At 39.0% G+C, this 14,541-nt stretch overlaps 1 protein-coding gene across 2 annotated transcripts in view; it reads right to left on the reverse strand.

Moving 5' to 3' along the window:
- The window catches only part of BRINP3 (BMP/retinoic acid inducible neural specific 3), a 199,927-nt gene that overhangs the window by 177,118 nt on the left and 8,268 nt on the right, over nt 1-14,541 (reverse strand). For both annotated transcript variants that reach the window (XM_002189920.7, XM_012575151.5), the window contains exon 2: nt 5,044-5,329. In XM_002189920.7, coding sequence (XP_002189956.1) covers nt 5,044-5,279 — 236 coding nt within the window. In that variant the 5' untranslated portion in view covers nt 5,280-5,329. The remainder of the gene's footprint in view (nt 1-5,043; nt 5,330-14,541) is intronic.

Genomic DNA, 14,541 nt, shown 5'->3' on the forward strand with positions numbered 1-14,541 from the left:
TCTTACAACCCTTGCCTCCTATTCCCATGATTGGGAAGGTTCTGTTAACTTTGTGTGTCCCAGAATTTCTTTAATGATGAGGAATCTTTTCTAAAGAACCAACCTAAATTTATTCATAGCCAGTTGATATCAGTTTGGTTTTGGGACAGCGACGGCTTTTGGTTTAGATTACTCATCTCACTTTATAATATGTACTCTGTTGGCAAGAATTGTATCCTCTTTCAACTCTCTTTATTCCCCCTCCCACACTTTGTCAAGAACTTCCACCTTAAAAGAAAGAGTGAGGCTCTTTCTTCCCCTGATTGTTCACATCTCTTTCAGGTTTTAAATAATTTTGCTTCAACAAAACTCCACAGTATCCCTGAGGAGATTTCCTCAAGACCTTATTTCATAGGTTGAATATTTCCCTATCTCTGTAGAAATTACCTCTTCTGATACAATGTAAGTTCTTTGCATAATTTCACAATCACGCTTTCCATCCTGGTAACCCCTCTGTCTCATTCTGTTTGGATTTAAATTCCTTTGTCTGGTAGCTGATTTACATAAGAGGCACAGCACTTCTTTTGTGTATTAAATAACAAATTATAAATTTGATTTTCCTTGCCAAAATACTTATTGATTCTAACTGCAGGAGCCACCTTCCATGAAATATTGACATAGCATTCCCATGAATCTACAGGTTTTCAGCAGCCATCCAGGTGCTTTCTTGGTGGTTTTCTCAGATCAGTGATGAAGAATACCACCAAAAATTGTGCCAATTATTAAATTTCCTGCAGGAGGGTATTTCCTTTGATGCATTAGAGGGAATAGAACACTGCCACATAATCAACACAACCAGCCCACCATTTCCAACTTATAACAATGTCAATAACACCAGTTGTATATTATTTAGGGTTCTTCAATACCAGATTAAAACTTATTTCATATTTATTTGTCTCTTTCAGCTCTGTCCTGTAACACTGAATACTCCTGGCCTTGGAGAGAGCCAGCTTGTTTGCCCATGACCATAACTGAACCTTAATGTATAGAGTAAGATATGGGTAGCTGATGACTTTTCTGCTGGTACATTCCCACAATTGATGCACTAGTTGCTTTTATCACATGATTGCTTGATGCTACAAAAGCCAGATGTGGAGACAAGAAAAAGTGTAACTTTTATGTTAAAAAAAATATCCTGAAGTTAAAACCTCCTATTAGAAATTGGGCTCAGTTAATCAGTGTGTTCCTTGGAGCAAATCTTTGGCTTCATCCCAATAATTTATAACAGATTCATGGTCAGATGAACACTTGTTTACAGTGACCACAGGGTGTGGATACAAAGCCTGTATCTTGTTGCTTTTAGCCTTATTCACATGAAAACAGGGAGCTTGGCTTTAAGATGAAAAAGGGTTAATTTAGATTGGATAATTTTTCCCAGTGAGGGTGGGGATGCCCTGGCACAGGGTGCCCAGAGAAGCTGTGGCTGCCCCTGGATCCAAGGCCAGGTTGGACAGGGCTTGGAGCAACCTGGGCTAGTGGAAGGTGTCCCTACCCATGGGAACTGAGTGACCTTTAATCTCCTTTCCAACACAAACTAGTCTGTGATTCCATGAAAACAGAAATGCTAGCACACAGTGCATAGAGTGACCAATTTTCTTGTTTTAGGCTAAAAGTTTGATTACGTGAATTTTAAATGGAAACGGGTTATGTAAAATAAGAACTGAAAAAAGTAAGCCTCCTGTGTATCATTAGAAACAATTGCCATATGTGAAATTAAACTTTAAAATCAGTCTGTCTCCTGCCATGCAAGTGACAGAAATATAAGAATTAGCACAACATTGTTTTACTCAAAAGTTGAAAAATAATGACAATGTATCCTTCAAGTAAATTCCATTTTAATATTCTTTGTTATTCTCTCTACTGGGTGCTTTTCCAGTTCTCTGTCCTATTATCTGATTTTAATCATTTTGTATCTTTCATGGGCCTGCAATGTATGACCTTGATCCCATTCAAACCAGTGTCAAACAGTGGTACAAGACAGTGGCCTTTGTAGCTGTAACTTTGGTATTTACAGAAAAATGCATTACCTGATACAACCAAGAGCAGAATAACATGTATTCTCTGCTTTTCAATATTATTTTGATTAAAAAATAGAATGTTTTTAATGAGGGAATGAAATAAAATCTTGTGATATTACAGATTCCATCAAGATTTATTTTTTCCACACCATTACTGCCTCTCCTGAGACTGCAAATGGAGGGGAAATGAAAATATCATTCTAGTCACTGAATAATTGTTCCATTGTTGAAAAGCAAAAATCAGACAGCAGTCTCATGCTGAAATCTCCTGCTACACACCTTGAACTATGACAAGGAAAATGTGCAACTCACTTCTGGCTTTATTTTATTTTTATTAAGAACATTTCATTTCTGTTAGTTGTAGAAAAACAGTCCCAGTGTGAGGTTGTTCTTCCTAAGTTGGTTCCCATGGGCAGCAGAATTTGATGGTTTTGGCAGAGAGATAAAATTGGTCATCTCTTGTGTCAGTCTGGAGACACAGGAGGTGAGCTGCTGATGCTCAAAGCCCCGTTGGTTCTTTTGGAGCCAGCCCCTTCCCCAGAAGTGAAGCATTCCTTTAGGCTGCCTGCAGCTGCTTGCCACATTTGTGCCATTAAAAATGAAAAGGGGTCTTCAGACATTTTCTGTCTGACCCCGCTGTGCTACCAACACCCTGCCAGGAAGGGTTCAAATGGGACACAATCCCATGGAGTCCCTCACCCTACACATCTCACTCATCCTACACCCCATAGATTTTGACCTGGCATGGATTTAAAATGAAGGAAGGGGAGTTAAACTTTGACTGTGAGGTCTCAGGAGTGTGGTTCAAGGGCTGAAGTGAAGAGCTCAGGAACTGGAGGGGCTCTATTAGCTCCTTTCTCCCTTGTTACTTCAGCTGAGTCCCTGCAGGCAGGTTCTTTCCTCCTCCTTACCTCTCCTTTCAAATAAGGACCAGTCCCTGAGGGATGGTTTCCATTAGGTAAAAGACAGGTGAGGGAATGAACAGACAATTAGACTCCAAATCCTATAGCCTGGGAAAGCTCATAGAAAAGCAACAGGGATTAAATTTACAGTGTGTGGCTTCTAACAAGGTCACGGTGTTCTGCACTACTCACTAATGGGACTATATTTTACAAGGAAACTGTACAATAAAATTTGTTTTTGGAGGGCTGAATCAAAAAAGTACAGCTTGTGGCTCTTTTAACTTTTGGAATAGGCAGAGAATGGAACTAAAGCTGAGAAATATCTTCTGTGGGATTGTGTAAATTAAAGTCAATTGAAACTTATGCACAAACCCAAATAAATATTAGCAGTGTGATTACAGATCTGTGAAACTTAACAATGTTGCTGTAATGATGGCTGAGAGGAGGAAAATTCTCGAGGACCTTATTGTAAGAGCTCAAATGAAATACAATTCCATCTTTCATGTTTTAGCAAGATAATTTTGGTTCAGTTTTTACTAATACAGAATAATGGGAATAAAATATGCTGCCTCAGTCTCTGCATTATTGGCTTTACATTATTGGTCCTGACAGCTGGCTTTTAAAATGCAGTAAATATTGGGCAATGCTGTTCTGTTAAGACAAGCCACTTCATCAAGCATATTTCCAAATCACACTTTATTTTCAAAATGTGTTTAATTTCTCTGTATATCGCAAAAGGAGCCCACTGCAAAATTGACCTGCAACAGAGTGCCCTCTACTGCATGTATTTGGGAAAGGAAATAAAGCAAATTCCTTAAAAATAAAATCTTTACATGCTGAGGCCAGCATTTTTGTCACAGGCTACTGTACACTGAATTAAATACAATATACATATAAGCATATATCACCCTTACCTTCTTGTAAAGGACTAGGGAATAATAGCCCAAAATAGGTATGATGTTTGCACAATCTCTTCTGTGCTCTTCAGTGAAATCAGTGTGTGTCTTCCCATACCAATATGGTCTGTGTTTGTAGGATGGACAGTTATTAGGGGAGCTGAAAATCTGCCCTGTACTGCCCTGCTGCCCCACTTGCTTTTGGCTGTTGAAAGGAATCCATCATGATTTGAAGTAAAAAATTCTCTCTGCTTATAGATTTATTTTCTCAGTCTTTAATCTCTCCTGGTCTCTCATTCATCCTTCTGTCTATTTGCCATTAGATCACTCATATTAGACTGAGGACCCCTTTTCCTGCTCATGTCCTTGATAATATTGGGTGTTACTGAGTTACACCCATCACACACGATTGAGAAGATATTTCACCAGTGCTATCTCAAAGTAGTAGAGACTCACAGGTTACAAACACATCATTGAAGCAATTCCACAGAAAAGCCCAAATTCTCAAGCAGACCTATACTTTTGAAGCTTTCCCTGTTGGCTTTTTTTTTTTTTTTTCCCCTTTGGGCCAGTCTAATGCTGAGATTTGTGATGGACCAAACACCTTCAAACTCTGTTAAAATTCACAGTGGCTCTTATCACTCGATTCCTCAGGGAAGAGAGCACCCCTTTTCAAATCAGTGGCATAGACAAACATTAAATGGCATAAACCAACATTAAACATTTTTGAGTCACTTTTGAAATGCCCTCCTTTGTACCATGAAGTCTGTTCTGTCAGCAGTATATGCAGAGCCACAATTTCATTCTTAAAACCTCAGCTTAAGTCTTGATGAGCCACACAGAAAGCAATTGCTGCATGATCAAAGGTGATCCCTATGCAACCAAAGGGGGTGTTTGAATCCCTAGCACATTTTTGACCACATCACTAGGACAGAGTAGAGGTAGGTAGTAAACAACAAAGTTTGTCAGAGCAACATAATCAATTATCAAAAGTTCTTCAAAAAAAAACAGAAACAACACAATCAGCATTTCCATAACACACAGTGGCCTTGCATATATTTCAGCAATGAATTTGGTATCTATGGATTTGTTCCCACAACTGAACCTTTTCTTTAAAGGAAACCCTTATTGATCATTTACAACTTCTAAGGATGGCATCTCTGTAATTGCTTTCCCTTTGCTTCATACCTGTAAATCTTGTATCTTGTGCTAAATCCCTGTCGACTTCTGTCCACAAAATCTGTGTATTCCTGTGAGCGATGGAAGGGTCCCTTATCAGAGAGGAGCCAGTCGAAGGGGCTTGTGGCATGCTGATCCGAGACAGCAGCAACTGCTAAAACCCAGCAATGAAGACTCAGTGCTATCCACTCCCATAGAGCCATCAGAGAGAACAATTCAGCACCAGCACTGCATCGCCATATCATGCTTCCACTGGGGACTTAGAGCCTTCATTCTCTTAGCTTTCCCTCAACACCTAGACAAAATACACAGTCAATTAGATAAGCACACACTAGGCATCCCTTGGAAGCAGAAACAAGTTTCCTTTCTTTCAGCTTAAAGAGATAGTGGCCTCTACTTTATTATATTTTACATTAGCATAAACCCCACTAGGCTAGTTAACAGTGGAGTGTTTCAGTACTTGAAATGCTGTGAAACTAATGTCTTCATTAACATCATCAGCAATTATATTTACTGTTGAAGGGAAACCTTCACAAATTATCAGGGGAGGGATTGTTGGGGTTTTTTTCCCATTCATGCTAGTCATTAATGAAAAATATGCAACATCAGATTCTTTTCTGTTACCAGCAGTAAAAAATCATTCAGCAATGTCTGTACATAAGCTCACAGTTCACACATTGGACAGAAAACAGGTGAGATTCAGAAGAGCCAGGCTGCTTTCTCTTTTAATTCCTTGAGAAAATTGCATAGTGGTTTGTCTTCACTGCAAAATGTAGTTAACAGAGCCACATTCCTCCGTCCAAACCAGCACTGCTGGTCAGAGTGACTGCCCTGATCAAGGGCTCTGGAGCTGCCCACAGTGATGACTTCCAGTGACTTACACCAACTCCAGATGTTGAAATTTTGGGTAACCCTAACAGCAGAATTTTACTTTTAGTCCAAATCACTCCAACTCAGTGGATCAGCCTAGAAACACTTTTTAAATGGTGCCTAAACAATTTTTTTGTATGTAGGATCTCAGTGAAGACAAGCCACAGTTTCCCTCTGTACCTCAGACCCATACCTGTGGAATGGGCTAATGTTTCTAAAATCCTGCAGAGATTTCATTAAAACATCTACGCAATATTTATGCATGAGGCTTTCAGAGATTACAAAGGTCATGTAGATTCCTAAATATATAGAGGCAATCAGTTCCAGTTTTCAGTCTAAGTTGAAACAGCACAGAATGAATTAAAATACATGAGTGTAAGAACTTTAATTTTTCTAGCTGATGAGTTTGCAGGGAATAAAATGCTGGATTCACATTCACTCAAATCAGCACTCATCATGACATTTTTACCTTTGCTATGATTTTTGGAACTTGGTGGGAAACTCTTCCTTCCCATCAGTAATTTGGTCTGTAAGTGAACCCTAAAAGATGGATATTTCCAACAGAACAGTCCTGCAACTGAACACTCAGCACCTCCATCCATTATAATGAAAATTGTGTCACTGAATAAATATGCTCTGTGCATATATGTGAGATATTAATATTCTCAAGAGTCTGCAGGAAGCTGACTGCCTCCAGGAGAGCACAGAGGTTCTTGTGAACCAACAGGAATTTACAGCCTAAGAATATAATAATCTGTCTATACAACCAGATAAATACTTCAGCTTTATGTGGTGTAATTGTTTGTAACATGATTTGGACATGATTCTGCAAATAATAAATGTATAAAGAAAGACCCTGCTCATATTTCATGCTGAGCATGTACCAAGACACTGAATTGTAACCATAAACAGTTACAGCCATGCAATTGTTTCTGACCATAAAATACAGATTGCATTAATTTTATAAATCCTTTTGAAATTAAATTCCAGGAGTCTACAACACAGACCTCTCAAAGTTTTATTTATAGTCCCAAGCCATCACTTCCATGCAAAAAGAGTCTGCATATTGAAGTTTGAGTATTATCTTCCTAGACTGGTGGTGGGTTTTTTTTTTCCTTCATAGGTTGAAATTCATGTATTTGAGGTTACACCACTGCATAACCTTCCTCCCACTCTGTGAGAAAGTCTGCACAGATTTGATGCAAAACTACAGTGCTATAGATTGCTCTACTGACCATAAAAACCATGATGATCATTTGGTTGTCATTTCCTCCTAAAAATAGATCAGTATAAATGAAGAAAACATTCCAGTCACTTTCAGACAGGCCAGACCAGCCTTTGCATCACAACAGAGCGAAAATCCACAAATGTTTTTGTCTCTTCATATCATTAATCAAGGAAAAATATATTGCACAGCATATTCATTCCCTTCCATAGACAGGGAAGATGCTGTGCATAATTGTTTGACATTATGTGAAGCTACAGAAAGTGTCATGAGAATTTTAATTTTCATACCTACTGCTGTATTAAAATTTCAAACTTTTCTATTGAAAAATTCACATACTTGATTAAATGAGAAGAGATAGGAGTTTACTTTTTCAGTTATTTATTAACACTAAAGTGTTTCAGGCTGTTAAACTGTAATGATGACTAATTTAGTCCCTTTTGAATTCAAACTTATAATATTAGGATTGGAAAATGAATCATGGTGTATATGGAGCATCTTCCTAAAACTAGACTAAATAAGCACTTGGAAAGGAATAGTGGAAGAGCCAGGAGTTTATTTTTGGCTTAATGCTGCACCTCATGGTGGGTCATAAATTAACCACTGGCAAAACATCTGCAGAGAACCTGCAAGGGAACAGAAGAAAATAATATTGTTTTAAAGATCTCCTTGTTTTAAAGATCTAAGGAGATACATTCCAAAGGAGCATAAATATACAGGAGAGAAATAAGGAGAGAAAAATAATGTGTGCATTTGTAACTGGTATTTATGCACTTGTGTCTGTTGTCCAGTCATTGTAAAATCATTCTGCATTGCATTAATCCTCATAACACCCCTGAGAAGGAGACTTTAACAAACAAGGAACAGAAGCCTGAAAAGATGACTGCTAAGGGAGAGGTTAAGCTGTTAGAGGGATCTTAATGTGTGTTTCCTACTAAAATATAATTTAGAAAATTCTAGCCAAAGGATTTTTGCAAAGCTTACAGTATCAGAAATATCTTAAAATTTTGAATATTCAAATTGTCTAATTAATGCAAATGCCCTGAAAATATTTTGTAAAGACTGTTACAGACATATGGAGCATACAAAGTTTGCAGTTATAAAGCCATCATAGAACTCCAGGGAAGAACAACCTGTATTAAATATGTGGTAGATAAAGGGTGGGCCATGGCAAATAAAACACCTGTTAAGTAACAGAGCTGGTAGATTTTCAAATAGAGAAGACATTATACAGAGAGCAAATAATGCAATATTTATTCTGTGATGTCAATAGCAGTCTCTTTGAAGCGCTGGCTTAAAGGACAATTCTAAGGCATTGATGCTCTGCACATTTATTTTCTGTTATCCCCATGGTTTCACCCAGCTACCACTTGTAAATTCTGCTAAGCTTTTGGTCCTTCTTCTAAATCCGGAGGTTAAGGTGAGTTCAAGAAGCAAAACAGGCTAAATTCTTCTGTGTTAGAAATCTATTGTCTCCTCACTGGCATTAGTGCAGCAGGAATTTGACTCAGCACCTTCTGGGAATACCATAACTAAGTCCTAATTCTCTTGAACATGTCAGGGTTCTGGAGACTGGCAAAATCCATGTATTTACATCATGTGTGAATGTAGAGCTGGCAAATGCAAAAACATTTTGACCACTGGGATAAATTTCATCGAGCTTCAGCTGTGAACAAGAGAACAGGACATCTGTGGTCATTTGGTTGTCATCATATTGAGGGGCAAACCCCACCAAATTCAGTCTTTTTCAGTTTTTTTTTTTTCAATATTAAAATTGTATATAATTATATATGGTATTTTATGAATTTACTAAGATACTAAGCTAAAATAGTGCAGATTTAAGTGTCTGTTTGATTTGTGGGTTGAGCTTTCTTGCTTACAGAACATTAATTAATGAACCATGTATACTAAGATACACTGAATAATACAGAGCCAACCCAGATGTGGGCACAACAATGCTCAAGAAAAGAAAAAATCAGTAAGTTTAAATCCTTTCTAAAATGGAAATTATGGAAAAATTTCTCAGGAAAAGAAAAAAAGTAATCTATTGTTACCTCAGTGTGTGTAACCTTTTATTTCCCAAGAGGTGAGAGACAAATATAACACATATGTGTTAATTTGCAGTAGAGATATAGCAAAAAAAATGGTCATTACTGGTTCACTGGTGGAGCAGCCTTTTATATAAGAGTCAATAAAGCTGATGTTAGGCATCACCAGCAATTTTTTTGGGCCACATCTACCTGCAGTTCTCAAGGATCAAAATAAAATAGCTGTATAAATGTAGGGACATTTTTGATAAGATCAGGTTTGGATTTTTTTTCAACATTTGTCTCTACCCTGGAATCTGAGAGATGTATCTGAGACCTTGGTCTGAGATCCCACAGAGATCCCCTTCTCTCAGTGGAAATGCAGAAGACCTGGGTCTCTCTGAAGCTCTTTGGTTTTTATGTTCACTTGAACCCCAAGAAAATACTGATATATCCCAGTTCTCCATGGAAAATTGAGAATCCTCTGTGCCAAAGTGTGATTCTCCTGGCTGTAACTTCCCATAATGATGGAATAAAATTTTAAGATTGTTTTTCTCTGATATATCCTTTCAAATAACTTTCTATAACATTTAGAAAATTAACATACCTAAGATGGTGCTTTTTTATGCAAAACACAAAGCTTGACTTTCCTTGAACTAATCAAAATATTAAGTACTACTTAGATATCCTTTAAAAATAAACAAACAAAGAAAAAACTATGATAACAGATGGAGGGCAATACATCTAATTCTGTTTGTAGGCAGTTGGATTTCAGCAAGGTCATAATTTTACCATTTATGAGGGTTTTGGTACTCCATCCCTCCATTACTTCCAAGCCTTAGGGATTTCAAAGGTACTGCTTTTGATCAAGTGCAATACATGGTGTAGCAGAGTACTCTTCATATTTCTTTTAGATTGCACATCATGGAAAACAGGAATGGAGCAAACCTTTTGTTTTCTAGGTATTACACAAAATTCTCAGGAATGCTACAACTTTGAATCAATGGCAAGAGCAACATTTTATTTGCTGCAGCTGGATGGGAAACAGTGAAGCTCAAAGAAACCAAGATAAGTCCAGACCTTTTTTTTTTTCCAAAGGTATTTTGACACAGAAAAATGGAAAGACATTTTGCATAAAGAATAAAGCAGTAGTCTGTGTCTCAGAGATTGCTCTTATCTGCTGTAAGTCCTTGGGTTTATCACTTCATGTGTCTCTGCTTTCACTTCCCTGTCTGAAGTGTGACGATCACATTGCCCACCTTTGCAAAGCACCACAGGACCTACTGTGCTATCATCAGTGATCCTTATTCTTTTTTCAATAAGCCATTTTTCTCATGCTAACAGCTTTAAGTGAATGAGACAGGAAGAGGCACCTGTCCCTGGAATCTCACACAGCCCAGTGTAAATGAAACAGCCCTGAAGCTGATGGTGTGCTGTGGGAGAAAAGAGCAGAAAGTGCTGCCATCAGTATCAGCCAGAGAGGAGAGCAAAAATTATCTCACTTGTGCTCTGCTCTGTGCTTAGCCACCACACAGGCTCTGTTCTCCAAAGGAAGATACTCAAATCCACAGAAAAAACATCTCCCAACTGAATTTCCTGAAGGACAGCAAAAGGACTTGTGAACTGAGGTGGGCTGCTCGGTCCAGTGGTCATAGTCAGCTGTTGGACAGAGATGAGCTCTGTTTGAAGTCCCCCCAGATGTCTGTGGCAGGAGCAAGAGACCCAGAACAAAGAAACAGAGCAAGCTTTTGGAGCTTTGGAATCACTGAGTCACAGAGTCACAGTGCTTTGGGTTGGAAGGGATCTCAAAGCTCAGCTCCTTTCCCATGCCAATTGGCCCAGGTTGCTCAGAAGGACCAGGGTAGAGGATGGTGAGGCCTCCCTGCCATCAGATCTGGCCTCATGAGCTACAGGGGACAGTGTGTGACACTACAGAAAATATTAGAAGTCACCTAAGTAGACAAGTCATATTTGTCAACATGGTTTTCCAGAGGGGAGTTGAATCAGCTTGTTCTGAGCTACAATAATCTGGAAAAAATTCTGAAAGGAGAAATTAAATCTATGTCTAACAATCTTAGGAGAGTTTTACATTCCAAGCTTAAGAATAAGTCTTCATATCAGTTCCTGGTAGCAGTTTTTACTTCAGGCACCCTAAATCAGCATCTTTCCTTTATTCAAACAGAGCTTTATCCACTGCCGGATTTTAACTTTCTTCTCCCCTCTCAAAGATAAGATCCCTGTAACTGTGTCCTCAACAGCAGAAATAAATAACAAATAAGATGCCTGATTTTAATTTTTTTTTTAACAATCCTGCTATTATTTTTCCTCATCCCTGCCTTCAGAGAAAAGGAGAAAACATAAAATGCATCCATGGAAAGAGAGAATTGATGTCAGCCCAACCTGTGCAGCTGCGCTCGGGTCTGTCTGGAATATGAGGGCAGGTTTCTGAGTGTTAAAACCCTTGTCCATGGATCTTGCCTTGGTATTTGCTCTGTCCCTGCAGAATTTCACTCCTGCAAGTGCCTGTGAACCTTCAGCTGATGTCCCCATGTGCTTCTGTCAGAGCAGCAAGTGGAAGCCTCCTCAGCCCATGAAGTATCTGCACGCTGTCAGGTGTACCAAGGAAATTGCTTCAATGTCTGATATTTGTAAAAGACCTGATTTTTTTCCTTTGCTGCCCAAATCATGATGTATCATTTCCCTCAGGCACTGTTTAAATCTGTTAATCTAAGTTCATCCTCCTGTGCAAATGGATCCTTATGTGTTTTAGCTGATGATGTAAAGCAGCACCCCCAAAATGCCATCGCAGTCTTTCTGCCTTAATGAGTGAATCTGTTTCTACAAGGAGCCTGTTGAGGGGAAGATATCACCTGTGCTCTGATATTATTGTGCTCTGAGAGCTGTGAAAGCACAAAAAGGCCTCAATAGCCTTGACCAGCCTTATCTGGGTCCTCCACCCACCTCGGGCTGACCAGGGGCTCCACAACCTCCAGCCCCAGTTTGTGTGGCTGGTGGGATTGTGTAGGTGAATAACTAAAAGGGGGAAATCATTGAGCTACAGAATGATTTGAGTTGGAAGGGGTCTTAAAGACAACCCAGTTCCACCCCTGCCATGGGCAGGGACACCTTCCACTAGCCCAGGGCACTCCAAGCTCCATCCAACCTGACCTTGGACACTTCCAGGGATCCAGGGGCAGCCACAGCTTCTCTGGGCACCCTGTGCCACCCTCACAGGGAAGAATTTCTTCTCAATGTCCAATCTAAATCCTAAATCTACTCTCAGTTTAAAGCCATTCTCCACTTTCCTCTCACTACACGATCTTGTAAAATCCACTTAAGTCCTCATTGTGTCCCGGTTCCCCATCTTTAAATAGGGGCTAGCACCTAAATTCTTGATACCCAACAGGGACCAGACACACAAGGAGCAAAAATGAAGCTGATTTCTAGAAGCCCTGGGTTTCTGACCAACACCCAGGATGCCAAGAAGACACAGAAAACCTGCTGCTTCGAGCTTGAAGTCTGCTGCAGGCTGGATGACTGCACTTTTGCAATCATAAAAGCCTGAAGGGGTTGAAGTCTGTAAGGATGAAGCCTTAATCTTTGCAAGTCCACAAGCGCACACAGGCTATCCTATGTGCAAAATCTCTCTGCATGAAAGCTCTGCTTGACATTTCAGTCTTAAGTCGCTCTTCCATCATACAAGTTACGCTAAACATTCTCCCAAATTGTCCAACAATTTTCGGCTAAAGCATCTGATGGTAGGAATCGTGTTAGAAGGGGAATAGAACAAGCTCTCTTGGAATAAGTTTTGGAGTGGCTCTACAGAAAAATAACAGCTTTGGGAGAGGTTCTGGTCCAGCATTTCCTCAGGCACAGACTGACATGTATTGCTGCAACATAAAATTTTGCATACTGGAGCTTTAAAGTTTGAAGAAAATCCCAACAGGAGACATATATTTAGAAGCCTTCTTCCCAGTTTGGATTTTTTTTAAACTGAATGCTTAACTTCTGATCATTTAGCATTCTCCACTCTGATAATCTCGTTGGGTGTGTTCTAATGGTAATTGAGCTGGTTCTCAGGATTTGTAAAAACTACCCCCTAAAATTAAGTAATAAATGATCATTGAAAAGTCATGGCATACACATTCCAGCAGCGTTTCTCCTTTTCACTCATAACTCTTAGTCCCCAGACAAGTTTTCTGCCCCAGTTTGACAGCTAAATGTTGGTAGGATACACAGAGACTGAAACACATGTAAATTAGGTGTATCCAGTAAACCATCCTGGAGTAACAAACAGCCCTTTCCCCTTTAATCCACCCTTGTAGTAGTTTTTAAACCCAGGGCTCTTACAGCTGCTGCCATCTAGAACAGGAGGAAGCAGCTATTTACACACTGTACACTAAAGCTTTGCTTCCAGAGGCTTTCAAGCCCGAGGACAAATCCAAATATAACTGATTAGTAGTACAGAAGGGCTAAAATGGGATGGAGTGGGAGGAAACTTTGATCACCAACAGATTGTTGAACTGAAGAAAATTCAGGTTACATAGAGGAAGGAGAGTACTTGGAGCTGAGTTACCTCAAAGTACAACTTTGATGGTGCTCTGTAAGCCTTGCCAAGTCTCTTAACCTTCTTTAATGACAGTTTCTATTATGAAGCCTAAACAATCAGTGCTTATAGAATTCTTTCAAGTTATTGGATGGCAAAAATGTTATAAAATAAAAAGGAAGTTGATTTTTCTTCTAAAAGAGTGGCTGACTATTTTTGTTGCTGCTTAAAATTTCTGTTCCTTGAGATTTTACAAGAAATGCTCAGAAAAAGGATGGAGAGGAAAGGATTTGTCAGTCTCAGGCAAAAATAGAAGTTTCTTTGAAGTTATTGGAGTGCTAATGTTGTTTGCACAATAATGAAGGGAAAAAATAATAGTGTATAGCTGTTCTCTGGACTTAAGAGGAGAGCCAAAATAGCAATGTACTGTACTGCTTGCAATGGGGACATATTTACAAAATCCAGCCTAGTTTCATGTACTTCCATCCCCTCAGATATTACCTGACCTAATCCACAAATAACGTGGTTGGAGGTTCTTTCATTTCTAAGAATGGTTTTCTCAGTTTAGAGGCTCTGACTCAGGCATGGGACGGAGCCCTCTAATTTTAGCTAAGGCTGTATCTGGTCAAGGATTTACACTCTTCTTGATTTTATTCTCCATGTGAAAATTAGTAGTCACAACTCAGACCAGTATTTAAGAATAACATCCATAAAGATCTAATGGCATGAAGTTTTTCTTTCAGTGCACTTCTTTGGATGCCTTGCAAGAAGAATAGATTATTTTATGTATTTCATTTCTTAACAATGATATCTAATAGAGTGGTAATGTTTTTATTTTG

This window comes from Taeniopygia guttata, chromosome 8 (assembly GCF_048771995.1).
Source record: "Taeniopygia guttata chromosome 8, bTaeGut7.mat, whole genome shotgun sequence".
NCBI classification, from domain to species: domain Eukaryota; kingdom Metazoa; phylum Chordata; class Aves; order Passeriformes; family Estrildidae; genus Taeniopygia; species Taeniopygia guttata.